This window comes from Paracoccidioides lutzii, assembly GCF_000150705.2.
Source record: "Paracoccidioides lutzii Pb01 unplaced genomic scaffold supercont2.16, whole genome shotgun sequence".
Taxonomy (NCBI): domain Eukaryota; kingdom Fungi; phylum Ascomycota; class Eurotiomycetes; order Onygenales; family Ajellomycetaceae; genus Paracoccidioides; species Paracoccidioides lutzii.
This window is the reverse complement of record NW_015440962.1, coordinates 162471-189096: the sequence shown is the minus strand read 5'-3', so window position 1 is coordinate 189096 and position 26626 is coordinate 162471. Positions and strand designations below refer to the sequence as shown.

Sequence of the window (26626 nt, the reverse complement as noted above, 5' to 3'; positions counted from 1 at the left end):
ATTACGAAATCTCCATGAGCCAAATCAACAAGCAGCTGTCGCTATCCCTCGGGGTTGTCGTGATATGGAACCGATCACGCAGAGAAACGGGATTTTCCCCAACGGAATATTCCCCTAATAACCAAATGTATGAATGAATGGTATAGGTTCACCCAGGCCCCAGTCAGCGGCAACGGTGTTTACACGCAGCCAATTCCATGCAAGACTGAAGATCCATTCCGTGTCGTTCTCTTTAGGCATGAACCAGTGCCCCAAATAGCTTTAGCCTAGCAGTTCCCAACAGTAATCCATGTTTTCTCATTTTCTTACCCCAACTATCCTTCCCCTCCTCCGTGAGCACACCCTCTCACACACACACACACACACACATTCTCTCTCTCTTCTGCTCCGTAATATGCAGGTATGATGTATCCCTGGATGTTCAACAGCATCCATGCAGTTTGGTAACGTAACAGTTTCCTGCTCTTCAGGTTGAACAAGACATGACATGGACATCAATGTATGCCGACTGCTTCTGCAAACTTATGTCCATAGATGTACAGATTTGCAAACACATTGTGTCATCCATAGTGTTTTAGAGTTAACTATCAACCCTTAGCAGAGCCTTGATGGGCAACCATGAAGCTGCTATGCAAAGATCCCAAGTTACATCACATTCCCTGGAACTTCCAGTTCAGTCCTTGGTGTCCCTCTCCCAAGGGAATCGTCCAGCCAATATTTACCACCCCATTCCGCAAAGATCATGGCTGTACAACCCTCATTTCGGTCCATTCCAATCACTAGACCAGATAAAAGTATCGCAACGCCACTGATCGCCTGTCTTCTTAACTCCAGATGGGCCGAGGGGTCTAGCACAGATCCAGAACGACCGCCCACAGTTGATCCCTGCCTTTTTCGTTACAAGACTGATGCAGGGCTCATGATGCCCTGAGCACCTTGGCGCAGGTTTCTTCGTAAAGATTCTTGACCACAATTCTTTGTTGGCGATTGGATCATGCACGATGCAATCATCATTACTATCTCCACCGTTTGCCAGTGGCTCAGCTGTTTCTTGCTGTTGCCCTTGAGTTCCATCATCTTCGGGTCCACAACCATCACCGGGTGGGCAAGAATAAGTGATGTCTAGAGGGCTTTTCGCTGCTTCTTGTTGTTCATTTCCCACTGCCGCCGGATCTGAAACCTTCGGCGAATTCGTTTGATCATCTGCAGTAGAACCGGATCCTTTGAGACCAAAAAATCCTTTTAAGCTTTTTTGCCCTTTCGTCCGCGCGGTAGCGATGGCCGAAGACTGACTTCGCTTCAAACGTTTAGATCGCGAAGTAGTACCATCATCTCCTTGTTGAGACCGTTTAGGAGTGCTGGGTCCCCATGGTGTGGTAGAGGTACTGGGTGAAGCTGGCCCAGAAATGTTAGTTCCGAGGGTATCCTTCTGGGGTACCGGAGGGTTGGTGACGCCAGCAGAGTTTACGTCACCCTGGCTCGCTCCCTTCGAACTTTGTCGAAACAACATATCTTTGATACTTCTTCGCTGGCAAAATTCAGGAATTAATCTACCTGAGAGTGGCAGGACGTCTGCGGTCGAGTACTCCCTCTTCCGCTCTCCGTTTACAAACATACCCTCTGGGTTCAAAATATCGAGGATGTGAACTTCCATGTTGTCGAGCGACACCTTGTCCTTGATATCAGCATAAACCGGACAGTGGTCAGAGCCCTATAATTAGTTCTATTAGCCTTGCGTATATGTGGACAATGACAGGAGAACAAAATACCATTAGACCCTCCTGGATATTCGACGCACAAAACCAGTCTCGCATAATTAGACTGCAGAGGACATAATCGATTCGTGACCCATAATTTCCAGGTCTAGCATTGACCCTCTGCTCCCAGCAAGTATACATACCTCGTCGATCAGGGTGGTACTCTCTACACAAATCCACCAGGACGGGTGTTTCCCTTCCCTGGTCCCTATCTCCAATGACTTTCCCACCACTGACAAGCTGATTAAAGATACGACGAACGGGCGCAGAAACAAATTCAGAATTTGTCGTCGTACTTTTCCTTATTTCTTCAAGGGCACGTGCTGAGTCGATCTCAGAGCCGGATATATTTAAGTCTCCCGTCAAAATCACTCGCTTCCCCATATCAACTAGGTTCCGAACACGAGCATCAACCGCATTTACAAAGGCTTTTCGAAACCCATCTCGCATCTCGTCTCTGTTCGCAGGGCAATAGACACCAAGTAAAACGAACGCTGGAAACTCCAATATCACACATCGTCCTTCAGAATCCAGCGTGGCTGCATCTATATTCGAAAGTGCCAGCTGTTCAGGAGTGGGATAGCCACCAATCTGCTGCTCTTCCGGCATTTCACGAAAAGACGTAAGAGCAGGAAAAGGGCTAGTAGATGAAGACGCCGGTGGACAAAGGATACCCGTGATTCCCTCTTCGGCCCTTATGGGGCAACATTTAGAGTTCCGTGTATATATGACAACTCCAGAATACCCTATTCACGAGTTAATACATATAGAACATATATATATATATATATATATCTGTTTTATATTAGAAGTGCGTGGTAGACAGAATACAACAAGCCTTTTTTCTGCTTTGGGAGGCTAAAGAAACAATCCCAGCCATTGACAAGGACCATGTCATCTTGCAAGTCCTTCTTTTGGACCTTCGCTTCCTGGAAGATGACTATGTCTGCTTCGAGGGCGTCGAACATCGCCTATACACGGAGTATAAGAAATATATTCATATACAAAACTTTATGATTCAAAACTGAATGTATAATATGATCTTACGTACTTCGAACGACCGCTTCTCCCTCCATGGGTGATACGCGAACGGGTTGCTAAAGACATCTCATTACTCTTTCTGTAACAAAGTCTGCTATATGTTAAAATCATAACACTGACCGTATCCCATTAACTGAAATCATGGTATGTTAGCTATTTTCTATCCTACGAAGGATGTGGAGAGCAAATAATCCATACCATTCCAAGTTGTTAACCGGACCATCTGTGACGCCTCCTTTTGAAGGAGCGTTGGTAGATGGTCGTTTTCAAAAGCATACAGGCACCATCGAATAGTATAAGCAGCCTATCACAAATAAAGTTGTTCGATAAAGATTCACCATATACACGCCATCTTCAATGACCGCGACGGGGTTTTCTGAATAAAAGTGTGCGAGGTATCAATTCTCGTAGTTCTTCGAGCTCTTCGAGTAGAGCTGTGATCACATGATCTCTAGTTATACCCCCCAGAAGAACCCGTGACCAGGTGGTCCAACCTGGAAGTGAATCGGTGCGAATATCAACAACCATCCGACGCCACAATTCCATCTCCAAACTCCCAAACACACAACGCGCAACAACCATCAATTACCCTCCCGCATAAGTGACTGGCCTGAAACAATGCTCACTCGCCCCTCCGCTTTCCGCCTCGCCCAGCGAGTTGGCGCCCCCGCCGTCCGGTCGAACCCCGTCCGCTCCGGTCTGCTCCAACGCCGCTTCACCAGCACCGAGCAAAGCGGCCCCGTCCTGCCTGACAATGCCTTTAACCGTGAGAGAGCTGCCGTGAAGGCCCATGCCGCCGCTACCAGTGGTAGGTTTTCTCCCCGTTTGCAACGAACACAGCGGCTCATTGATATGAAGAAACCACCAATTCTGACCGTGGCTTCTTTCACAGATTTGTGGCGGAAACTTTCTATCTAGTATGGCCATACCCTTCTAATCCTCCAATGTCTTGTCCAACCCTTTGCAATCCTGGAACATTCTGTTCAGCTTTCAGTGAATAAGGAAATAGGGGAGAGATTGTCTATAAGCACGGATTTATTAATTGTCATGCGAAATCTAGCGGAGTGATTCCCGTCATCATCCTTGCGAGCATCAATGCGTGGAATTTGTGGAATGAGCATTGGGAGCACTGGGAACATATGCCGCCCTTGGAAGAGCGGGTGGAGTATCCCTACCAGAACATTCGCACCAAGAACTATCCTTGGGGAGATGGTGATAAGGTATGTCCTTCCCTTCTGTTTACTTATATCAACTTTGGTTCTTTATATGTTTACGCTGGAAATCGATCAGCTAACGTATTTCACCAAAATTATAGACCCTGTTGTAAGTCTTCCCCGCGAATTTCCCTGTGTCTTCTTCCAATCCCTCCCTTCCCCGGGGTTTGATACGGCTCTGTGGGGAAGGCGAAGTTTGCTTGAGTTTGAGATGGCAGTCCCTGCCATTGTAGACACATTATCTCCTTGATAAGAAGAAAGATGTTTTGCTGACAAAACTATTTCACCAGCTGGAACCCTAAGGTAAACTACCACAACCCGAACAAGACTACTTGAATGTTTTCCACCTCAATCCCGTGCGGGATTCTGCAACAGTACGGAAAGGCCGGATGGAGAAAAGAATGGGAACCAATGTGTTTAATACAAAACATCGTCGTCATCGTGGAGGTCGTCCTCGATTTTTGCAATCAATGCAATGCAATCCTCCTTCGGAAGTTGTGTCGTGTTTCCAGCACAACTCTCACTCTGTCATGTAAATAAAATTTTCTTTTTTTATGTAATGTTCCCTTGGTTAGAATATGAAATAGCATTCTCGTTTCCATGCGATATCGAATTACTGTGTGCTTGTACTGTATATCAACTCTTTCCGCTGCTTCTCGCATTTCGATATCAACATCTGATACCAATTCGGAGGTTCGAACACACCGATCTGGAAACCTTAAAAAAGACCGGGTGAAATACCACACTTTTCCTTTTCCGGCCTAGCCCCGACTACCACTTCGAACGTCGTGTCGTTGAAGAGTAGAGTTGAACGAACAATGTCGAATACAAAGCGTCAGCTTCTCTCGCCGTGATGCCAGTAGCCATTATTCCAAGGCACTAACAATAAATAGATACGCACCGCAACCAATTTTTGGAATCTCCATTAGAACCATACACACCACCCGGCCTCAAAGATGGCCACCAAGAAAGACATGCGGAGGCCAGATCTAGGTATGGAACTTTCGCGGGGAACCCTTCACTCCTTGAAGTGGCCCCGTGCTGGGAATAACTGATTCGATGGTTCAATTGGTATATGCATGTATACTGACCGCACAGCTAGTTGTTCCATATGTCGAACCGCCTGAGAAACGGCAGGATGCGGACATGAACAGTATGTCGCGCCAGTCCAGCAGAGAGAACATTTCCCCTTCTTCCTTCTTGCCATGCTAAGCTATATATAGGCACGGTGTCTAGCACGATGCCCATGGCTGCTGTATGTTTTAATTTCCTGATCTCCTGATTTCCCTGATTCTGATCCTGATGTCTTATTTCTTTTATTCCGAACTTTTGAAAATGCTGACTAATTGTTCTACTAGATGTTTACGAAGAATAAGTATGCCGCCGCTGCTGACATCCACGTCTATGGGGACCATTCGCTAATGAAAAATCTCCCGGCGACCATAGGATGATTGCTTGGTATGCGTTATCCTAACTCGTCATATTGATACCTTCGGTGAAATATTGTCGGGAACATCTCGAACTGACTATCCAACTCCTGTCCGTCTAAAAACAGGGCTTCTGTTACCTTCTCTCTCCAGAGCTGGATGGCAGAGACCCCCCAGCAGAGGAAGAAGGCCTCGACGCCGGGATATATGGCTGTGATTATGTCTTGTGAGCACAACATCTCGAGCCCTACACTACTTAATGGATTTCCATCCTTGCCCATCCACAGCTAATACGTGTACAATTTCGATATAGTCGTGGCCGTCTTTGTCGTACGTTTATCCTCCTGTAGCTTTTCGCCCTCTTGTATTTCAAATCGGCAAGATCGATTTTGTCTATTCTTCGGAATCTGGCTGGTGGGCCAAGATCTTTGCTAATGAGTCATCGTCAGACATATCTGCCCCTATTTTTGCCTCCCCCGGGGAACACAGGAACGAAAACGGCAGCTCCCCCTCCCGTTCCATCCTCTTGACCAATACCCCATAACCATGTACTTCTTTTGGTGGAAGTTACCAATATTCTTTTATTTTTTCCTTTCAGCGGTAAGGTTATCTACGATGAAGGATATATTCATGCAGATTCGCCATCCCGAAAAGCCCATAACAATTCCCCCAGCGAGTTTCATGTTCAGGAAAATACTTTCAAAATCCATAAATACTGCGATTGTACATATCTGTACCATACTTAATTATGCATTTATTTTCATTCCTTTCCTTTCTTTTTCCTTTCTCACTTGACTTTTTTGAAAATGCCGCTCAGCGTCTTTTGATGGGCGAAATTTCCATATAAGATTTTAGCCCGAATCAACCCTTTTTTTTTGTTTACCCCCTTTCCAAAAGAACGATATAAACCCCCATGTGTTTTCTCTTTTAACTATTAAAATCATTTTTCCTTAGAATAAATTCCCCCGATGCCCCCACAACAACCATGTGTTTGGCTGAAAAGCTGCAGCTGTAAAGTATCGCAAACCGAACCTGCCAGCCTTCCCGCCCCTACAAGCCTCCTGAACCCCCTTGGCCCCCTCCTGGCTCGTGGTGGTGAATTTCAAACAAAGAATTTATAAAGCTCTCCCCAACCCCCCTTCTCTCCATTACGTCGTTTTCTCCAATCCCCGTTACATTTCAGACCATGCACTCCAGGTCCAGGCTTTGTGTTATTCAATTTCCACCATCCTTTTCCAGCTACCGTCCCTTCCAGCCCACCCATTTGTGTCTCACGGCTCTGTGTTATGTGTTGTGCGATAGCATTACATTATGTTGGGTGAATGATATTGGGGCTGGGTACATATTGTGTGAATAGGTGGACGCCCAACCAGCTCCGGTACAAAAATGTTGGAGGCGGGGAAGGATGGCAGGATGGCGGAGGATTTACACTTGCGATGGGCAATGGGGTGTTGTGTTTTGGAGGCTGGACAAATGAGATATCACTGGTTTGGCAACGACAGATATTTGCGGAGTTTGCGAGGGGTTTTGGAAGGCTGGAATTTTGTTGATGTTTGTTGTTGAGGTTTAGTTGCTAGAGGCATCCTGGGCAATCTCGGTGTTTACCCCAGTTTCCCGGGGGCGTTGATAGGGAGGAAGGGGTTTGGATCGTAACAAACAAACAACGCTGTCTACACTATCTGGACTACTTAATCTCAGAGACAGACCAGCTCAAGCTGGAGGGACGCGTCAACTACCGTCTCAGATAGGCACCTTTCTTGAACAACCGGCAAGGTATCCCTAATACTCAAGCAAACTTTCAGTATCGTTCCCCATTGCTGCTGGCTAGGAGCTACGCATTCTAGCTGAATCCAATGGCGATGTTGTCTGGTCCCTCCCTGCTATGGGAAAGCCATGAAGCGGGTCTCCTCAATGGTGAGATTTTCAATCATGAAAGATGATAACTGACACTCAGTTTCGCTAATTTATTTCATGATCAGCCAATGGCGAAGCCAGCCGTAAAAGCGACTTTGATTATCTTAGCAAGGTTGCCACCTCTTTTATCAACTGCATCAAGGAGGACGCCATCCATATCGAGGGCAGCAGCGCCAACAAAATGTTCGAGGCTGTCATGATCGAATTTCGTCGGCTATCAGCCCACCCATCTCTCTTCCCGTCTGATGAGGCCCGCTACCGTTTCTGGATTCTCGTAAATTTGGCAAGGGACGAGCAGATCGAAGCATTCAGGGCGAAGAAAAACGCGAAGACTATGGAGGGTTTCGCTAGGCGTGCCAATCTTCTTGCAAGAGAGGAGGATCTTCTCGTACAATCTCTCAACCGTCCCTCGTTCAAGCCAAATCTGCTTCCTTGGGAACAGTTCCTTCTCAAGGGGAGTCCTGGAAGTGGCGTACGGTTGCCCGATACCGCGCGCAATGCTACTGTGCGGTTGATGCCAATCGGAGGAGTGGCTCTTCATCTCAACTGGCTACGAGAGACAAAACGCATCCAGAAGGAATGTGAGAATGTAAGCTCGACGATCTACACCTTAAAGCGAAGGCTGTAAACAGTGTACTAATGTCATTCCTGTTCCCAAAGTCCGTCCTTCTAAAAGGAAAAACCAATGCTCCTTCTACGTCGGAACAAAGCGAAGTAAGTATAGAGTTCTCCATCGACATTCCTTTTTTTTTCTTCTTTTTCTTCTTCTTCTTTTTTTTTTTTTTTTTTTTTTTTTTTTTTTTTTTTTTGGCAGTCCAGTCGTTATCGTCGACGGATTGTTAATTTAATTTCGCAAGCAGCTTCCTCCCGCCCGGGATGAAGAGATTCCTTTTTCTGGACTCGAACACAGACATAGCTGGGTAAGATATTCATTCGACCTGAGAAGCGCGTAAGGCTTTGCTTAACCCATGTGCTCACGATAATAGGTTACCTTGGCTCCAAACCCCTACCTTGAGGTACTCTCTCCGGCTGCCCTGGAACTTTTAGAAGACATACTCTTACCCTGCCGCAGAGATACCAGACAATGCCCCGTGAGAGTACAGTCATCGATCGCCTAGAAAATTTTACCGACGTAATTGGTAAGAAATTTTTTCTTTTATCTAATACATATCGTTGAATATCTTAGATATTAACTCGAACTGTAGAGGCACTGGAGGGCGAGCGGCTCGCGGATTACAGCAGAAGTCCTCTTGGGATAAGAGCAATGTTATATGAGTCTTGTAACCCAGATTTGATTTAGTTATGTGGCACTCAAATCGCACAGATGCTCTAGGAGCAGATGTTGTAGGGAATCAATAGATTACATTGACAGAGCAAGGAAATGAAAAACTATGCTAATTATTGCTATACTGAACGAAGTTGTTTTTGCGGATGCAACTATTATTCTCCGTCGTTGGGTGTGCGATTAGTCATAGAAGTTTAACTAACTATGCACTTAGCATCAACATCGATTAGCAGTGATTTTCTGTCACACTGGCTTACTTGTATCCAATCAAAACCTCAAAGAGGATGGCAAGAATGGAATCCATCTCTGTCGGCTTTACCGACCCTGCCGGGCTGGAGAAAATAAAACCTTGAAAAGTTGGGGTAGGATCTGGAATGAATATTTGATGAAAGATCAAAATGGCCAGGTTACAATGACCTGAAATGTGAATATATGACCCTACGGTGAATGACCTGAGAAAGTGTCCAAAGGGGACAATTTCTTTGTTCTTGTTAACGTCCCCCTCGAACAAATGACACTTTCCTCTTTACATCTCAACCCCTCCCACGTTTTTTCCAACCCATAATAAACTTCCTATTCTTTCCTCCCTGCTTTCATTCTGCTTCCTACGTCCTCACACAACTCTTCCCAACGCTCTCATGAGCGCCTTTGGCAATTGTCTATTTCCATCAGTCTTTGTTTAAAAACATTCCCTCGCTCCTATAGATTGGAGACAATAAACAATTCAACCAACCTCTTTGCCAGGATGATAGGAAACGAAGTCTCTGCCGTCCAACAGGCATTTAACAAGCTTTTTACGACCTTGACTCCTGATCAGATTCAGGACTTCCAGCAATTTTTGCAGCAAGTTAATACTGCCAACAACGCTGCCAATAACGCTGCCAACAATGCTGCCACCAATGCGGTCAACGTTGCTCCCAGCAACACTACCAGCAACATTTTCGGCAACACTTCCGGCAACGCTCTTAGCAATGTTCCCAACAATGTCAACAATGTCGCCGCTACTATGCCTTCAGTGGGTCATGCGCCTGCTAGCCTTCCAAACACCAGTCTTAGTGCTAGCATGACGATGGCAGCTCCGATGGCAGTTCGAGCTCCAGCTCCATCTCAAGTTACAGCTCCAAGGGCAGCTCCTATGACAGCCCGAGCAAGACCTAATTCCATGTCTCGAACTCAAGCTTCTCGTGGGAAACGCGGTCGTGGGAATGGAAAGCTGCGCCCTCTCAATTCATTCATAGCATTCAGAAGTAAGTTTTCAAATAGGTCCATTGAGAAACTAAAATTAACAAACCCATAGGCTTCTACTCTACTGTATTCCCGGATCTTTCCCAGAAGATTAAATCTGGTTTGCTGCGCCATCTCTGGACATCTGACCCTTTCAAAGCAAAGTGGGCAATCCTTGCGAAGGCATATTCCATTATTCGTGACAGTCATGCTGATCAGGTCAACTTGGAATCTTTTCTAACACTAAATGGGCCATTGATTGGAATTGTGGGCCCGAAAGACTACCTTCGCGTGATGGGATTACAACTGGCTGTGAACATGGACAAGCAATTCTCCGTCATGAAAACCAATCCACTCATTGGGCCTACTCAGGGTGACTTGACGACAAACCTTTCAGTCGATGACCTTGTCGCTCACTGCTATCAGGTTGGTTATGTCGCAGGGGCCATTTATCCAAACAACGGCAGCCAAGGAGTTGGAGTGGCAATGGCAGTGGCTGCTCAACCAAACCACGCTCATTTCCCACAAACCCTTGGACTTCCCCAACCAATGATCCAGAACCCTGACCCCGTTCTTGGGGGTGGGAGTACGGACGTTAACAACGATCGCACGAATACTTCTGGTATTGGTTCTGAAGCTGACAATGATCAGACATCCATCCAGGACAACGGTGTTTTACCCATTGAGGTTCCTTACTATACTGTGGAAAATATCAATCAGGAAATACGGATCGCTATGAACGAGCTCCCTATCGACATTGAAGGCACCAATTACTTCGCTGTATTTAACCCTGAACTTCGCAATTCTGTATTTAACTACCAACCATACCGTGTCCAAAGCGACTTCGACCCTTACGATATTACCGAGTACCTTGACATCTAGTCCCTCGAGAACATACAGCCTGTTCAAACGCACTTGAACACCGAGTGGGACTTTCGAACTAATTGCATCGGGAAGGCGGTAGGTACATGGATAGACGGAGTTTCTAGGCGTGATGGGAGTAAACGAATTAGCTTGTGACCTAAGATAATAAATTGGTTTGTAAAAATTGTGATATCCTCAGCGTGGCAATCGTGAAATTTTAGATCAAAGATGGTGGCTAGCTCAAATAAAAAATTTGAATTCCAAGAAACTCAGATGCGAGTAATCTCCCTGCCTTGACATGAACATCATGTTTACTAGGGCCATATCAGCGTGCAGCATGTCGAATGACTGGCCAGCCAACCATATCAACAGCCAAGTACCCTGCTCGGCCTGATTACTACCTAGGTACACCAGTTATAGGTGTGGTTGGGATAGAGTTGACAAGGGTCCGATGGCTTGCCTGTGGGCTGTGGGTCTGTGTGTCCTTAACCGGCCTCACTGGCCTGTGGCCTGCAGATACCCGCGGGCCTGCGGGATCCACTCGCGCCAAGGTGCACTGGACGGGCACTTGTGTGGAACGTCCAAGCCGTCCAACAACTTAAAACGGACTCGGGAGTAACATGTCTCACACCAGAACATTTTTAAGTTTGCCCTTGGCGCTCCAAATCGATTTCTTTGTTTGGAGATATCACTATCTACAACAGCTGATAGCCTACCTTTGTTGATCCATAACTCCTCGCCTGTGTGGCACAGTCGCAGGAAAATATCCCACAGTTAGAGTTTACGTCTTGTCTTCTGGCAATACGAATACTGCTTGGACCGTTCAAGCATAATGGACAATATCTCAAAGACCGTTTCTGAGTAATATACTCCGCACACTCCGTATGCCAATACCCTAATATTTCCCGCGACAACTCTTAATTATAGAGATAGAACTGGACAACTTATTCACACAACCTTGGAAGTCATCACGTCCGACACATGACTTGAACTCCCTCCAAGGCTGAATTCCAAACTTACGTAGAAGAGAAAATAAACATATACTCTTGTTATAACACATTATGTCCGAGCGAAATATGCAGGCAATTGATTTTATTTGGAAATTTATTTGAAAACTGTTTTTTCCTACTGACTTTTCTCCTTCGTTATCAGCAGTCTATACAAAGACCGTTTACGGATTATTGAGTTATGTGAGGTGAGTATATTTCTAAGTTACTACATCCACTCCCACTCACTAGTTAGCTTATTTACTGAGAAATTTCATATGTAAGGCAGTCTCAAAATCTCAAGCCAATCATCTAATAGTTAACTTATTAATTTCATTCCCTCATGTTAAGAATCCTCTTCCCTAGTCCTCATGTGGATTCCACAGAAATCCCATTCAAAGTCTTCTTCACATCAATCGACATGTATAATCCTAGAGATTTCCGAGTAAGCTAGTTAACTAGTTAGTTATTAGTTAGTTATTTGTAAATTTACGAACAGTGCCAACTTTCTGGAGATCAACCACTTCATCATATTTTCCAATGATCCAGATCTGGCACTATTGTTATTATTGCAAAGAAATAAGGAGAAACATCGAGAAACGGCTGGAGACAAAACCAGTTGTCATCGAGCTGTAGACGGGAGAAATTTGATTCCACTTTAAATAAACCGGCCCCCATTTACCCTGGTCCGATATCTTTTTTTATAATCAGGGAACAGAGGAGTTAAACCCTCAAAGTTTGAATTCGGGGGTCTAAGAACCATTTCGAGAGAAAATGATGAGGTTGTATGAACCGAAAGACTCGTTAACTACCTGTCATGACATAACCAAGCTGTTATTAAACATGATATCTCATGCCCGGGTCTGGGCAAGTTGAATGTTCACACTGTATAGAGCACAAAACAGAGCACGGAATACGAAGAAAAGACATACATACATTATTAATTATTGGACCATACAGACCAATTCATCCGTCGACAAAGCGCGGTTTGGCCTGTCAAGTCTACAAATAGCAGCAGCATGAAGCTTTTTCACTCGCACCGCTCAGTGTTGTGACTATCTGCCTGAACAATTCCAGGTCTCTTCTTCCCTATTATTATTCGATATCGCTGTTTCACGCCTGTTAGATTAACTCGAAATGATAGATCAAGTGGTTAACAACACAGATTTCCGACTTCGAACCCAATTGGTGCTGGCACAATCTCGCAAACAACAGCATAATGATGAAAGTTGATACGGCAAATTTTGCAATTACCTTTGTCCTATGGTCTGGGAACTCTCAACATTACTTAAACTTCGCGAAGAATCTGGGAAATTCCTCTCTTATCTGGTATGTATCTCCATAGGTAGGTAGGCATGTATGTATATGACATTACATACGTTATACACAGTACCTGCAGGATGTCGTGGTAAAATTAAAATTTGTCGTGCGTACGAGTGTCCCACTTCACTCCTAGGCAGCCTGGAAAAGGGCTTCAGGTTTGTCCATCAGATACAGTTAACTCATTGTAAAAAGCGTAAGGATATAGACTGTACCATCGCAGAGCTTTTGTATGTACAGTGTTTACATGACTGTGCACGTGTAAGGTATTCCGTGCCTAGGTACTCCAGTCGTCGAATTGTCTGTGTAGACAGGGACTCTCATCCAGTACTGCCAACTAGTGACAAGTCGTTTTCAACAAAAAAAAACAACTATAATACTTCATTTGTCCCTAGATCCCACAAGTGTATCCATACAAACTCTGTCCTGAGCCGGCCTGGCATATTTTATTTCACAGTGTTCTGCAAGCTGTCTTTTACGCACAGAGCTTACCCTGCACCTTATCGCGATCCAAGCCCCGGATCGGATAACACTGCTGTCGTTTATAGTAATAATCCATCACATAACAATGACTATGCTGATGAATAATAGGATTATTTATCGCAATCTCGCTTTTATCTAGTTAATGAACCTAAACAGCTTTGTTTGTCAAACACTGTGACACTACTTAGTATATATGGAGTTACGGAGTTGGATTGAAGAAATCATCAGCAACTTGGCCCAAATAATGAATAGCCTCAAATCATAATGTTCCTGAAGAAACCCCCACGATATTCAACAGTGGTCACTTCGGTGTATTGGCGGTAAGCTAAGCATACACCCCGTCGAGAATAAGAGAAAGAATTTTAAGCTCCTCAAATCCCTTGATCGATCGATCGACTCCTTCATCCAACTTGATCACGCCTTCAGAATAGTTAAATATTATTGGAAGAAGGGATGTTAAGCAACCTACCTAGGTACTTAAGTACATACATCCATGGATCCTCATGTTATTGAAGGGTTGTTATATAACTATAACCCCAGCCTCTTTTAACTTGGATATTTAAGTGACTTTAGTGAGCGACTCTATAATATTTTGAACACTAAGGAGATCCGAGCTAGATTAAAATCTAGACCACGGTGCGAACCAAACAATTCCCACCCCATATAAGCTTTAGTTTAACTAGTAGTCATAGGCAGCCGCATCAAATATCTTGATTCTGAAAGATCAAGCAAGAACCAAGTAGTTACGAAGAATCGTCTGTGCAACCACATCAATCTTCCTTGCTTACCTCTGCCTACGTGTGTCCGACATCCACCACTTGCATACTTCTCTCATATAGTCAAGTTGCTTGCAAAAGAGCGGTTTATTAATTAATTTGTTTGCTTCGCTTCAGCAATATAAAGGTGCATAAACATGCAGGCTAGAATAGAAGGGAGCAGCCTTAGATCTCTTTGGTTGATCAAAGTTAAAGATAACCTCGCATGACGGCCGTTTGAGGGAGACCTAATGACTTGATCGGGACCTTCATGCTTGAGTAAGATAGGAGATTTCTATTTGTATGTAAATCAAACAAAGTAGACGCTGACTCCATCCGCCACTCTCATGCATTATACTGACTTAATCCAGTGCTAATGCAGTTAGTTATCACACTAAGCCGTTCTTGGGCCACACATATTACAGTAAGATCCGAACTTTTCCACCATTCTCTCTAAAAGCAGGAAATATGGACAAACAAATTGGTAGGAAGTGAGGCGATGAAAAAAAAAAAAAAAAAAGGAATCGTTTTACCCCGTATAGAATGCCAGTGAAGTAAGGGATGTAAGGGATTCTAGTTCGACGCCTTGAAGGCATGTGAAGGCTGTGAATGCAGAATCTTTTTTTGGCCGGCTAGTCAAACGGATGGATTGGTCAGGAAGGACTTCGTTATGCTTTCTTCTTCGGATAGCAAAAACAAAAATAAAGGTTTGCATGAGTTCTACCACGAGGAGGCGGGGGCTGTTGAGAAGAGTAACCTTTCCTCGTTGTTTAACTCCCATTGTGAGCAAATGGAATATAACTCGTGGACAATGAGTAGGGTTATATCGTTCGTATTACAATCTCGACTGTGATTCTGCACAAACTTGAAGTAAGTGGCGTTGTTAACAGTTTGCTTCTATTGTATTAGGGATGAAATAGACTTCTAAAGATTTATTGCATGAGTAGCTTGAAACGTTCGGATTGGTCGCAGTCAGCCACTTAGTCGACGCAAACGGCCTTACACTGCTATCCCTTGCATAACAGATGGAAAACGAAATGCGGGGAAAGGAATGTAATATTTTCGAAATATAATATACCATTTGGGAGGTTTTAGTGTTGTCACATATGCGAGGTGAAGGGGAAAAAAGTGGCAAACAGGAAGGGAATGCAGAGAGCCGCTAGGATAACACACACAGGATTTGGATGCTAATATTAAAATGGCGAACAGAAAGAGAGCATGAGAGCATAGTAAGAATATCACAATTGAGAACCCCCTCTACTCCATATATGAAATTTTACGCATTTCGCCTAGCCGCTGTCGTGCCTGCGCGAGGCTATTCTCGAGTTGGAGGATTTCGACCTGGTTAGAGGCACAGTGATTAGAACATGCTGTCTTCCCACGTAATGCAAAGAAGAATGCAGGTAAGGACAAGAATGGGGAATATAAGCGCCCATTTTCATTCCAGAACACCGGCTTGGAAATAAGAAAGTAGGGTCAGAACAAGAGTGTTGTGGCTCCTGTTCTGGCGGGAGGTTTCTAGGAATGGAATATAACCTCTGCATGCAAGAAGTGTATTGGGACAAAGAAAAGCACAGAAGACAAAGACAAAGAAAAACAAAACAAAACCTAAACAGGAAAACAACCAACATACCTGCTGCTCCATCTCGCGAACTTTAAACTCATGACCACTGAGTTTCGTGTAGTCGACTGCCTCGGTCTCATCACGATTCTTTTCCGCTATGATGGCCTGCACCTGGCGCACCAGACTCCTGCATGCGGCGCCTACAGCCCTACTGGCAGTTTCCAGTCGATCCTGCGTCTTGCTCATGAAGGTTGCTTTAACCCGGCTGGAGGCAACGAGCTGTGCCGTGCTGGCAGCAACTTCATTACTGGCCACGATTAGCTGCTCCGGCGAGTTGCGTCCGGATATGACACCATCTGCTGTCTCGATTAGGGTATTAGTTGAAGTTGCGACGGCCTTGGCAGCAGAGATCAACCCTTCCGTCCAGCGATTGTTTTTCTTGTAGAATGCGGTCCTTGATGAGCTTCCGCGGCCCTCCCTGACGATCTCTTGTTGGGATGCAGTGGCGGCTTTAATTAGCTCTGCAATCGCCGTAGTTACAGCAATAGACGCTTCCAGGATGGAGTCATGGATGCGAAGCTCGTAGGTGGAGTAGCCCTCGCGCGGCTTCTTCTTTAATTTGGCGAGTCTTTGGGCAGCAGCTTCGATCGCGTTGGCTGCATTCGTAAGCTCGCGATCCACAATGTCTCCCAAATCACCAGTGCCAGTAAGCTTGCTGCTCTTCGAAGAGAAAGCGTCGACAATTTTAGAGAGCTTCTGTAAATTCATCAAGACTTCATGGTTGTTGTTGATTACTACGTCTGTCTTCTGTAGAGGTTCCAGTCCTTCTAGGCGGAACGATTGTAGACCGCGGAAAAACTTCACGGTGGATAGTGCAGATTGTCTCGCAGCACCCAACAGTTGATCGGCCTTCTTATCATCAGTAGCAAATCTAATCAAACCCTTGGAGTTGCTGAGCACATCCGCAATGGATCCTGAGAATATGCTGACAGTTCGGATGATTTCAGAGTGCGCGCTGTTTGGTCCGTCTGCAATGTAGTTATTAAATGCAGTGGAGAACTCTGTTGCACTGGAGGAAGCCTTTTCGATCTGTGAAAGGACGTAAGACGGGGAGGCGTTTTGATTCCCGGCTTGCATCGTCGAATCAAGTTCGTAGAGAGCATCGTCCACCCGCTGAATTCCACTTTGAAGAACAGAGTCGATAATGTCGTTGATCTTCGCGACAGAGTTATGGAGCACGTCATCAATTTGGGTGTCGAGAGCACGGTCAGCATCTCCTTGGTTCTATTTAAACACGTTAGCTACAACCAAGAAGATCAATACTTCCACCGCAGCATTTCCACATACTAGTTTCAACTCTTCCAACTCCATAAGGGCTTGCTCCATTCCAGACTTGTACACTTCAACTTCCTCATCCTTCTCCAGAAGGGCCTTTTCATAGTCTTCGTCTTTTTCACCATTATTTGCTCGAATCTCATCCAGGGCGCGTGTTTTATTCTGCAAATAGGTTAGCTCTAAATCACTACGACAGCAGGAACGATAGCTGAAAACGTACCCGGAGCGCCTCCTCAAGATCAGCCATCTCGCGGTTGTACTTGGAGAGAAGGGTAGAAATCTCAGAGCCCTTAGACCGTTCAGCATTTTCGGCTCTCTCGATAGCAAGACGAAGCTCCCGCTTAAGCTTCTCGACTTCCTCCCGATTCCCACCGGCAATGCGGTCCTTTTCATGCAACGCTCGATCCCGTTCTCTGATCATGTCTGCCAGCTCCAGATTTTTCGTCTTCATCTCACGCTCAAGCCTCTCCCGCCTATCGATGGCCTCTTGCGCAGACGCCGCTTTGAGCTTCAGGGCTTTTGTGTTCTGTAAAAGATCAAGATGTTCTTGCCGCAACTGAGAGTAGAGCTTCGCCAGGGCTTCATATTTCGTGCGCCAGGCATTGACCTGCTCCTGCAGCGCCCGTATTTGGTCATCTTTGGATTGGGTTTGCATGTTAAAATTTGCATTCAGCTGATTGAGCTGTTCTTCTAAATCCTTGATCCTCTTATCGTACTGCTGAAGCATGAGCTGATCCCGTTCGTACTGCGCGCGTGCGTTGAGATTCTCCTGTTCCAGCTCGGCTAGCCGGCCTTGCGTCTGCTGCTGATACTGGGTTTGTAGCAGCTGTTCCCGCGCTAGTCTTTGCTGTTCAGCCTGTAGTCGTTGTTGCTCCTCGAAATCCCTCTGGGCTTGCTGTTGGGCAAGTAATTGCTGACGTTGCTGTTCTTCCCATTGCTTTTGGAGCCGTAGTTGTTCATTTTCGAACTCCTCTTGTTGTCGTTTAGCCTCGGCAGACCAGAAATCATTGATGGGCTCTGGGTCAGGAACAGATGATTTGAGGGGTGGGCTAGGCTCGCGCTCAACTTCCCTGTCTGGTCGCTTAGGCAGAGCAGGTCGTACCTCATCTTCTGCAAGGAGGCTCGGTGGTTGTTGGGGAAGTTTCGGAACAGTGATCAAGCTAGTAAGGTAACGAAGGTTGGAACATTCGTAATAAAAATGAACAAGTCTATGATGCTGCGCATTATAGCGATTCCGTAGAGGCTCCAGTGCGTCTTCATCTCCAGTAGCTGTGAATAATGTTAGTTTTCTATAGGTTTACTATAAGTATGATGCTGCTCGGGAAGCGTACTCGTATGCATTGCCCGCAACATGCTCGTTATGAATTTATATATTCCATAACTCTCTTGAACAAGCGGCACCAATGCCGAAATCCTACACTCATTATTGGTGCTATGTCGAAAGTGTGAAAAAATGAGTTTCTGGAAGGAATCGATTTGATCCTGGAGATTCATGAGGTCTGTAATGGTTTCATAACTATGGAATTTTGTCAGCAAAGAAATCCACGAGAGAACTTGAAGGAAGATTCCATACCCTTCATTCGGATCATTTATAGTTTTAAGACTAATATATTCCTCATATTCGAATAGACCTGAAGGGTGAACATTAGCAATTGAAACAAACACTGCTGGTGGTCACAAAACACGACGGTAGTGAGAAGCTCACCATTGAATTCGGGATGGTTGCGGTGAAATGTCAGCTTTGATGATAAAAAGTGCACATACTCCCTAATCAATGATCCGTAGCCTAAATAGAGCGCATGTGTTAGCCGTGGAATTGAATTAACCCCAAAAAACAAACCACTAAAAAAAAATCTCCAGAACGTCATCTTAGGCCATGCATGAACGGTAGATCTATTTACCTCTAAGTCCTTCCCCCGCTACACCTCTGCTCAAAGAATCCAACCAGCCAACATGCGCCTGCGCTTCCCTAACTGTTATCGGATGGCCTTCCTGTAGAACCTTGTGTACCGTGATCAGCGCTTTAAAAGTTTGGACTTCGTCGGCTAAGACCGGTTGACTAGTAAATCCGGCATACATGCTCACGTTAGAACAGAATGTAAATCGACGCTGATGTCGAGTAAACGGGGTGTAAAGGTGATAACGGCATGAAGGGAAATGATAACAATGTCCAAAGACCTAAACACTCACACTTTCATGCCCGCCCAAAAACTCGTAGACGACTTGTGATCCCACGTATAAACAATGCAGCTCCGAACATGTTTGCCTAAGACATCCGTCAGAATAGACCCAGGAGATTAAAGGATATGGGACTGGATTGTCACTAAACGCCAGGGTGACGATTCCGAAAAACATACGTTTAGGCGCGGTCTCCTCTATCGATGGGAAACCCACAGAGCATTAGTTCAAAATGTCCAAGAACAGCAAGGTCGCGAAGGGCAAGGCTGGACTGGCTCATCTTACCAATACTGGTGGCCTTGCGGATATTAACCGCCAGATCTTGCTCCGTTCTGCCGACGATGAATCAGCCTGCCATTCTCATTGCATTTGCTCTGAAGGAGGCCACAAATTGGGCTGGGATTACTACCTGCTCATGTCGATATTCCTTGAAGTTCCCGACGAGTATCCCAGGGACATTTTTCCTGAGTGGTTGAAGGCGAGGCGAATCGAAATGCAGAACGAATTGGGTACATGTACAGTTGGAAGCCCACGGGACGGGACGGACAGTCAGCAAAGAACTGAGAGCTAGTTAATAATGGATGGAGTAGTTATGCAACTCGAGCACAGCTTCAACACGAGTGACGAGGGGCGCAAAACAGAGATTCTCAAAACACCAGTTTGGGTGTTACCACAAAAGAACGATGAAGAAAAACAGGCAAACCCCCAGGAAAGGCTCATCAGAATGCCATGCGCTGTATGGAGATTCCTCGTCGTCGCACTCGGCAGCGTCGCAATCGCGTGCTGAGTCAGCAATTCCCGGTCTTGGCGGCGTCGCCGCCCTCCTGCAGACGTTGTTGATATCCCCAATGCCCGGATATCCAACTCATGTCCGAAAATGATAGCTTGAGCGTTATGGGATATCCCAGCGCAAAAGGGTGATGGGTTCTTGAAACATGCTTTCTTGTGCTTTGAACCAAGAAGCTCCAGTTTTTACTTATCTCTCCACATCCTGGAGTATGCAGGCGTGGATAGAACTCAAACCACGGTTCGGATTGCCGATCGAGGAGTGCATCAAACTGTCCTTACCGATCGGCGGGGCATATTCTACTGCTGATCTAGATATCTAGATATTCAGACTCTAAAATAAAAAGCCAACAATCTGAAAATTTTGGTTCCGTGTTTAAAACAATGGTGGGCAAGGAAACATCATCGCCCGCTCTTGTAAAATCCGGAAGACATCCATCCCATGGTCGAAATTCATGAAAGTCCTTTGCGTCCTGATTCCTGGAAGTATGCTTATTGGAGGGGAGAGAGGCATGGAAAATTTACTGCGGATCCTGGACATCTATCTCCTCTCTAAGGTTCGAGTTTTGGTGCCCAACGACGGCGTAATCTCCTTCCTTCTAGGCTTCCAGGTTAAAACAAAAAGCGAAGAAAAACATTTCCTCTTAGAACGGAAATTTGGTCATTCCATAATTTGCAGAGTTTCAAACTCGTTCTATGTCAATAAAATCTTCCCTTTTTTAAGACTATCAAAATGCTGAGCATAAAAACAACGAAGAGGTCTCCCAACACCTTCTCCCAAAGAAAGAAAGAAAGAAAGAAAGAAAGAAAGAAAAACGAACAAGAAAACGCACATGCTCCTGAGCCAGGAAATGGGACAGTGACCTAACTTCCTTTGCTCTCTTTGCAAAGGAAGTTACCGGCCACTCCATGCCCTGGATGGAGTGTCTATACCATATGCAGGGTATTATATGAAACCAATTCAAGGTAAGAGCTAACTCCGTGAAACGAATACTTCTGTTATCTTCAATCTAGCATAAAATCATAGGAAAAAAGGAAAGGAAAGGAAAGGAAATGAAAGGCGTGATACTATGTTATCGCCTAACGCCCTGGTTGAATATACATACAATACAACGAAAAGAAGATAAATGGAGACGGGAAAGGTGATTGGATATAGTCTTACGATTGCATGAGAAGAGAACTATCTCGAGTGTGTTCAGGGGGAGTCGATTCCGGAACGGCGTCTGAAACTGTATTCTCCTCTGCGGATACAGCTGAAGCCTGCTGGAGAACAACTTCTGGTAGTTGTGAATTACTGCCCGAGTTATTATCCGGAACAAGTGCCTCTCTGTTCGATTCAGAATCTCCATGTTCTGTTGAAACGGAATTACGTCCAATATCGTTGGAGTTTACCGCCTCCAACTTGACCGGCGACATATCTGTGATCGGAGTTGACGGTTCTGAACCGAGGGGTGCTTCGATTATTAGAAGCTCGTCCGACGTATGTTCTTGATTCCCTTTAATCGACGGGCTGGGGCGGGCCGGAAGTGGGGGTTTGAGGATAGGTTGACGATCTTTCTGCGGTCGATCCGGTAGTAGAGGTGGAGGCAAGGGTTTGCGTCTCGGTTTGGGCATTGTATTCGACATGAATCCAAACTTATCGGGAGGCGGAAGGGGAGTGCCTGGTGGTGGGAGTGGGCGTCCTCGTCCAACTGGGTGGTCTGGTATTGTTAGTTTGTTGTCTCTCTTAGTAGATGATTCTCCACCCCGACCAAGGACATTCAATCCCCATTTTCGCGCAGCAGCAGCAGCTGATCCGATGGTACCTATTTGTCCGAGAGTTTGTCTTTCGGGACCTTTAGGATTCGATGTATCTGCTGGAAGCGGAGAGCCAGGGGCTTTGCTCAGGATCGCCGTCTCGCTTCTTAAGGACAAATTGGAGCTCCGTCGACTATCGGGTTTAGATTGTATGGTCGGTGATGAGCCATCGCGAATCGAAGGGGTACGAGGGAGAGCATGGGTATTCTTTGCGTCATCAGCTGGAATGGTGTCTTTATGCACTGGCGTTTTGTGCAATATTGACGCTTCCTTTGGAGGAGAGCCAACAGGAGTTCTTGATGGGGAACCCTGTTGGGAACGGTTAGAAATCTCGATCATGGTGGCTGTTGCATCACGTTCTTCCAATTTCGAATCCCAAGCCGTGTGGTCAACATTTGCGGTATCTGCTGTAACAACAGGGTCCGCGACAGGAGAGAATGTTTGCGACCGGATAGCTCGAGGAGGGTCTAAGCGATTTGGCCTTTCCACGCTGGTGGAGGTTGAGTAACTTATGTCTCCTAGGTGGGAAGGTATAGATCTTGAAGATCTTCTGCCGATTAAGGTCGGGGAGGGTGACTCTGGCATAGCATCATTCTTGCTGCTAGGTCCGTCAAAGTGGAGTGGAGACACCAGCTGTTCGGGGATTTCTTGATGATCTTCTGTTTCATCTGGAATCACAGTTTTCGGCTGGAGCTTTGGGGGGTGATGCCAAATTCCGCCACGGTACGTTTCGTGCTCCGTGTCCAAAAATGGAATGTCATCCCAGAAAGGTTGAACCAACGTTTCCGCAACTACTTCCCTTATCCTGCTCTCAATAGCTCGAAGAATCACGCCATATGTAATTTGCCTGGAGCTGACTATTGGCTCTATTGCCATTTCCATATGTGGCATGCTTTCAAATGAAAGCCAGAGCCGGTTGCTGGGCGGAGGTTTGAATCGCATCAGCCCGCGGCCCTTCAAGCCTTTTAACACAACTGCCAGAACCAAGTCGACTTCTCTAGGTTTGAAACGTGTGCCAAGCTCTATGCGGGCGGTGGCTGCCACCTCCAGGCGAAAATTTCCGCTGTAGTTGACATCCATCTCGACACAGCAATCACCATCAACCGTAAGATCCCTGAGCCTAGGATTGGTAATGAGTGGTGCCCCTTCCCCAGCATCGATCTTCTGGAGAGAAATTTTAGTGATAAAATTGGGCTTTTTCACTCGGGATATCTTCTTCGTTATCTTCTTCCGCATGAAGTCTTCCAGGACAGGGGTTTTATACATTGCTAGAAAAAGTCTGCCCATCAGCGCATTGATCCATCGTGTTTGAAGCTGTTCCTCGGATGAATGTATGTGCTTTACAAGGGCGATGATATGTTTCACGTCGTAATGCTGAGGTGTGGGAGGACAATCCGGGGATTCTGGAATCTTCTCAAGGTTGTTCATAATTGCAAAATAAAAATCTTCCTTTTCGGAAAGATTTTCCGAGAAGAGGTAAAATGGCAATGTAGAGGATCGCGATTCTAGCGTATTGGAGATTGATCCAGGTTTCCTCGTCAAGCAAATAGCGTTCCGCTTAATCCAGAGCTCCCCTTCAGGTATCCGTTCCCCCCCTCCGTAGATGCTGACGTCGTGATGTGCTAATGAGATCACATAGCGGACTTCTATTTGCTCTGCATCGTCGTAAAGCATTAAATGGCCATGTCTACAGGGAAAGGATAGTAATTGTAAGCATTGCTGCTGCCAGAAGCGAGAATGGGTATGAGGTGTGGGAGGATACAACATACCTAAGAACCACAAAAAATACGTTCCGGGCCTTCCTGGTGTTTCTCCCATTTCCTTTGGCAGGATCAATGGTTGAAGCTTGTTTTCGCTCAAAGATACTCCGGTACATGCTTTGGTAAACGCTTGGGCTTTCTGCTGCCACTACATCACCGGCAGGGGTGGACCTCTCGGGGGGTCTGCCATTGACCCCTCCTGGCACATATTCCCGGCAAACTGCAAAGTATCCCGCTGCCACATCAGACTCGTGGGCTCGTTGGAACTTTTCTGCTAGCACATCGGTACCAGATTTTAAGCTAAACCGGTCATCTGTCGGACGCCGGAGGACATCAACCTTTATATCCTCAGCTTTTTGGGCATGGTTTAGCGATGTTGGCAGGGTCAGATAAGCATGAAGGACGACGAGGCCAAGCACGAGCGGAATAAAGGTGACTCCACCAAGAACGTAGACGAGGAGATATCCACTAAAGGAATCCATGGGGAACTATTCCAGCAGATATCATCTAACGTGCTCCATCAGGAAACGGGAAACAGTAGGAATAGGATAGCTGAGTGAGAAGGCGCAGCTGCAAAACGGATAATATGGATATGGACTAATGCCAGCACTCAGAGCAAGATGGGATGGAGCCCAATTCCAGACAGCTTGAGGTTGGCTAACGGTCATCAGCCAATTATCCAGAGATGGCTGCAGGGTTTGGGACAAGTGAGGCTTTTGTTATTCGGGACAAGCTGGTCTCTTGGAGTTGGACCTTGCTGCCAATTCTTGCCGACGGGCAGCGCATGACATGGTACAGGTACCTCGCCCGAGACGGTGATTGGCCGTATGAACGAGGTAGTTTCGGGTACCTTGGCATTTCCCAGGCAGAAGAGCTGACTAATGGGGCAAACAGGACAAACTCCCAGCATCTTGGAGCCTCTTCTCAACCGTCGAAGAGTCAAGTTCAACTTCAACATCCAAAGGGCGTTTCTGAACATCCTCAGCATTGTGGTTTCTAAATGGTGACTGTAAGTCTCAGGAACTTTATTCCTGTTCTGCATCGGGCTACCGATTTTTTCAAAAGAGAAACAAACATTGATGCTTGCTCGGGCTCTGGATGAACTTCAGCCCAATGGAACCCTTATATGTCGAAGGAATCTATATCAATTCTGGCCTTCATGAGTGATTCACCGTGGCCCCTTATGGTCTGTAATGGACGATTTATCTCCGCTGTGCTGGTTGGTCAGACTCTTCATATAGCAATGCTTATCATTAAGGGACCCCGGGGATCGACTCTTGAATCCTTGGTCAAAAGCTCGGGAGGATCCTCAGCAGTATTCTCAGCTAAGAAATTATCAATTTTGCCGTTATTTGCCATGCCGTGTAACTTGGAGTTATGAAGCTAACCTTGTCCCAGAAAGGAGCAAAACAGGCACTATCAACAGCGAATCATTTCTGAATGGCCAATCAGTTAACTACATCAATAGATCCCAAAAACGGGGAGGTCCGAACTTCTGAACATCATAGCATCCCCACGACATGACATCAAATACATCACATTTTCCATGAAACTTCTTTACCTCCAGCCCTGCCGTCCGTCCTACAGAATTTCGGTCTATTCAAACACCAAAATACGTGAATTGAATATATAAATTGTGATTGGACATGTTTTACAGCTCCTGTTCCTTAATATTGGCCTTGGCCCTGGCTATTGGGTCCCAACATTCAAGCGCTTCGGCTGGCGTCCAATACCCCCTTGCAACAAACCCAGAATTAACATTGGATGGAGTTCCATTTGCTATAAGGGCCTATTGGATGCGCAGAGCCAACCAAGCACTGTCTGACCTGGGTTCTCCGTGTCCCTTCGCTGCATTCGGAACCGTTATCGTGAACCATACTAAGCAGGGAGAATTGGGAGACCTGATTTGCATTGGTGTAAATGAGAATAGTAAAACTGGGAACCCGACATCACACGGTAAACTCCCATTTCTGTTCTCAAACACTTGTATTGACCCTGAACCAGCGTTTGGGATTCCGTCCGCCCCTCTGGAGCAAACAAGAGCGATGCAGATTTTCATATCCATCTGTCTGTTTTTGGGATCCACACTTATTCAATTACCCTTTCAACGCACAGGTGAAATTGCTGCCATAACCAACTGCACCAAAGTCCTAACACACAAAAGTGGTCGATTCAAAATGACTCCTTCCCAAGCGCTAAATGCCTTCAAGGAGCTTACTCTCTATACTAATGCCGAAAGCTGTTCAATGGTAAGCATCCCTCAACTTTGCACCTTGAATCTTGCTTTTTGTCTCTCTCTCCTCACCCACCACCACCTCCATCAGCAGCCTCTAGATTTCCAACAAAGCCCTTGCTAATTTTGTTACATTCATCGTTTCTTTCAAAACAAATCCAGTGTACATCCGCCATTCGCTGGGCAGGGTTCAAAGAATACGTCTACGGATCATCGATCGAATCGCTGATCCGGAAAGGATGGAGCCAGATTCGCATTTCATCGCAGGAGATAATTGAGCGATCATACGACCTGCCCTCGTCGACCATTCTCATTGGGGAGATCTTAGCTAACGAGACTGACCCGTATTTTGCATGGCAGTATGACCCATCTGCTCCGTGTCCGGCGGGGTGTAGCAGGTCTGGACCCAGAATGAGTTGTAGAAAGTCTGCACGCCGCGACTAATGGGACTAGCTTGTGAGAGAAAACATTGGGATCTTGGGATATTTTTTCACATAAACAGCGGGACGCGATGAGTTTGTCAACATCATTATCATTACGTTCAACCAAATATCGTGATGTACGTTCCTATTTAGTAGTTTATTCCCATCTCTAACTTTGCGGTTTTATCTTGGATTTAGAACTTATTGTCTCCCACTATGAAAACATGTTGTGATTAGATAACCAAGCCATTGGAATTATTGTTGAAAATTCATTTAATCCC

General features: G+C 45.8%; 10 protein-coding genes across 10 annotated transcripts; 7 read left to right on the top strand and 3 right to left on the bottom strand.

Annotated features, from left to right (window-relative positions):
• Positions 1 to 757: 757 nt before the first annotated feature.
• PAAG_05877 (DNA-(apurinic or apyrimidinic site) lyase) lies at positions 758 to 2941 on the bottom strand (the record flags this gene model as incomplete). The annotated part of the gene is made up of 5 exons (XM_015845708.1): positions 758 to 1711; positions 1770 to 2503; positions 2626 to 2728; positions 2809 to 2854; positions 2919 to 2941. 5 exons carry the CDS (start codon positions 2939 to 2941, stop codon positions 758 to 760), a joined length of 1860 nt encoding a protein of 619 aa, XP_015699934.1.
• Positions 2942 to 3416: 475 nt separating this feature from the next.
• On the top strand, positions 3417 to 4125 carry PAAG_05876 (hypothetical protein; the record flags this gene model as incomplete). The annotated part of the gene is made up of 4 exons (XM_002792042.2): positions 3417 to 3606; positions 3691 to 3715; positions 3859 to 4018; positions 4114 to 4125. 4 exons carry the CDS (start codon positions 3417 to 3419, stop codon positions 4123 to 4125), a joined length of 387 nt encoding a protein of 128 aa, XP_002792088.2.
• Positions 4126 to 4968: 843 nt separating this feature from the next.
• On the top strand, positions 4969 to 5983 carry PAAG_05875 (hypothetical protein; the record flags this gene model as incomplete). Its single annotated transcript, XM_015845707.1, has 7 exons — positions 4969 to 5005; positions 5115 to 5165; positions 5236 to 5267; positions 5371 to 5387; positions 5459 to 5470; positions 5568 to 5652; positions 5753 to 5983. 7 exons carry the CDS (start codon positions 4969 to 4971, stop codon positions 5981 to 5983), a joined length of 465 nt encoding a protein of 154 aa, XP_015699933.1.
• A 1309-nt stretch (positions 5984 to 7292) lies between these two features.
• Positions 7293 to 7981, top strand: PAAG_05874 (hypothetical protein; the record flags this gene model as incomplete). The annotated part of the gene is made up of 2 exons (XM_002792040.2): positions 7293 to 7353; positions 7419 to 7981. 2 exons carry the CDS (start codon positions 7293 to 7295, stop codon positions 7979 to 7981), a joined length of 624 nt encoding a protein of 207 aa, XP_002792086.2.
• A 1402-nt stretch (positions 7982 to 9383) lies between these two features.
• PAAG_05873 (mating locus 1-1) lies at positions 9384 to 10744 on the top strand (the record flags this gene model as incomplete). The annotated part of the gene is made up of 2 exons (XM_002792039.2): positions 9384 to 9885; positions 9936 to 10744. 2 exons carry the CDS (start codon positions 9384 to 9386, stop codon positions 10742 to 10744), a joined length of 1311 nt encoding a protein of 436 aa, XP_002792085.1.
• A 4964-nt stretch (positions 10745 to 15708) lies between these two features.
• PAAG_05871 (cytoskeleton assembly control protein Sla2) lies at positions 15709 to 19248 on the bottom strand (the record flags this gene model as incomplete). The annotated part of the gene is made up of 8 exons (XM_015845706.1): positions 15709 to 15774; positions 15904 to 17118; positions 17182 to 17331; positions 17390 to 18438; positions 18501 to 18685; positions 18743 to 18800; positions 18875 to 18955; positions 19071 to 19248. The coding sequence occupies 8 exons, from the start codon at positions 19246 to 19248 to the stop codon at positions 15709 to 15711; spliced, it is 2982 nt and encodes a 993-aa protein (XP_015699932.1).
• A 331-nt stretch (positions 19249 to 19579) lies between these two features.
• PAAG_12114 (hypothetical protein) lies at positions 19580 to 20228 on the top strand (the record flags this gene model as incomplete). The annotated part of the gene is made up of 2 exons (XM_015847643.1): positions 19580 to 19856; positions 19957 to 20228. The coding sequence occupies 2 exons, from the start codon at positions 19580 to 19582 to the stop codon at positions 20226 to 20228; spliced, it is 549 nt and encodes a 182-aa protein (XP_015702718.1).
• Positions 20229 to 21291: 1063 nt separating this feature from the next.
• PAAG_05869 (hypothetical protein) lies at positions 21292 to 24172 on the bottom strand (the record flags this gene model as incomplete). Its single annotated transcript, XM_002792035.1, has 2 exons — positions 21292 to 23617; positions 23700 to 24172. 2 exons carry the CDS (start codon positions 24170 to 24172, stop codon positions 21292 to 21294), a joined length of 2799 nt encoding a protein of 932 aa, XP_002792081.1.
• A 203-nt stretch (positions 24173 to 24375) lies between these two features.
• On the top strand, positions 24376 to 24690 carry PAAG_12113 (hypothetical protein; the record flags this gene model as incomplete). Its single annotated transcript, XM_015847642.1, has 2 exons — positions 24376 to 24515; positions 24585 to 24690. 2 exons carry the CDS (start codon positions 24376 to 24378, stop codon positions 24688 to 24690), a joined length of 246 nt encoding a protein of 81 aa, XP_015702717.1.
• A 646-nt stretch (positions 24691 to 25336) lies between these two features.
• PAAG_12112 (hypothetical protein) lies at positions 25337 to 26367 on the top strand (the record flags this gene model as incomplete). The annotated part of the gene is made up of 2 exons (XM_002792034.2): positions 25337 to 25939; positions 26086 to 26367. The coding sequence occupies 2 exons, from the start codon at positions 25337 to 25339 to the stop codon at positions 26365 to 26367; spliced, it is 885 nt and encodes a 294-aa protein (XP_002792080.2).
• Between the last annotated feature and the right edge of the window lie 259 nt (positions 26368 to 26626).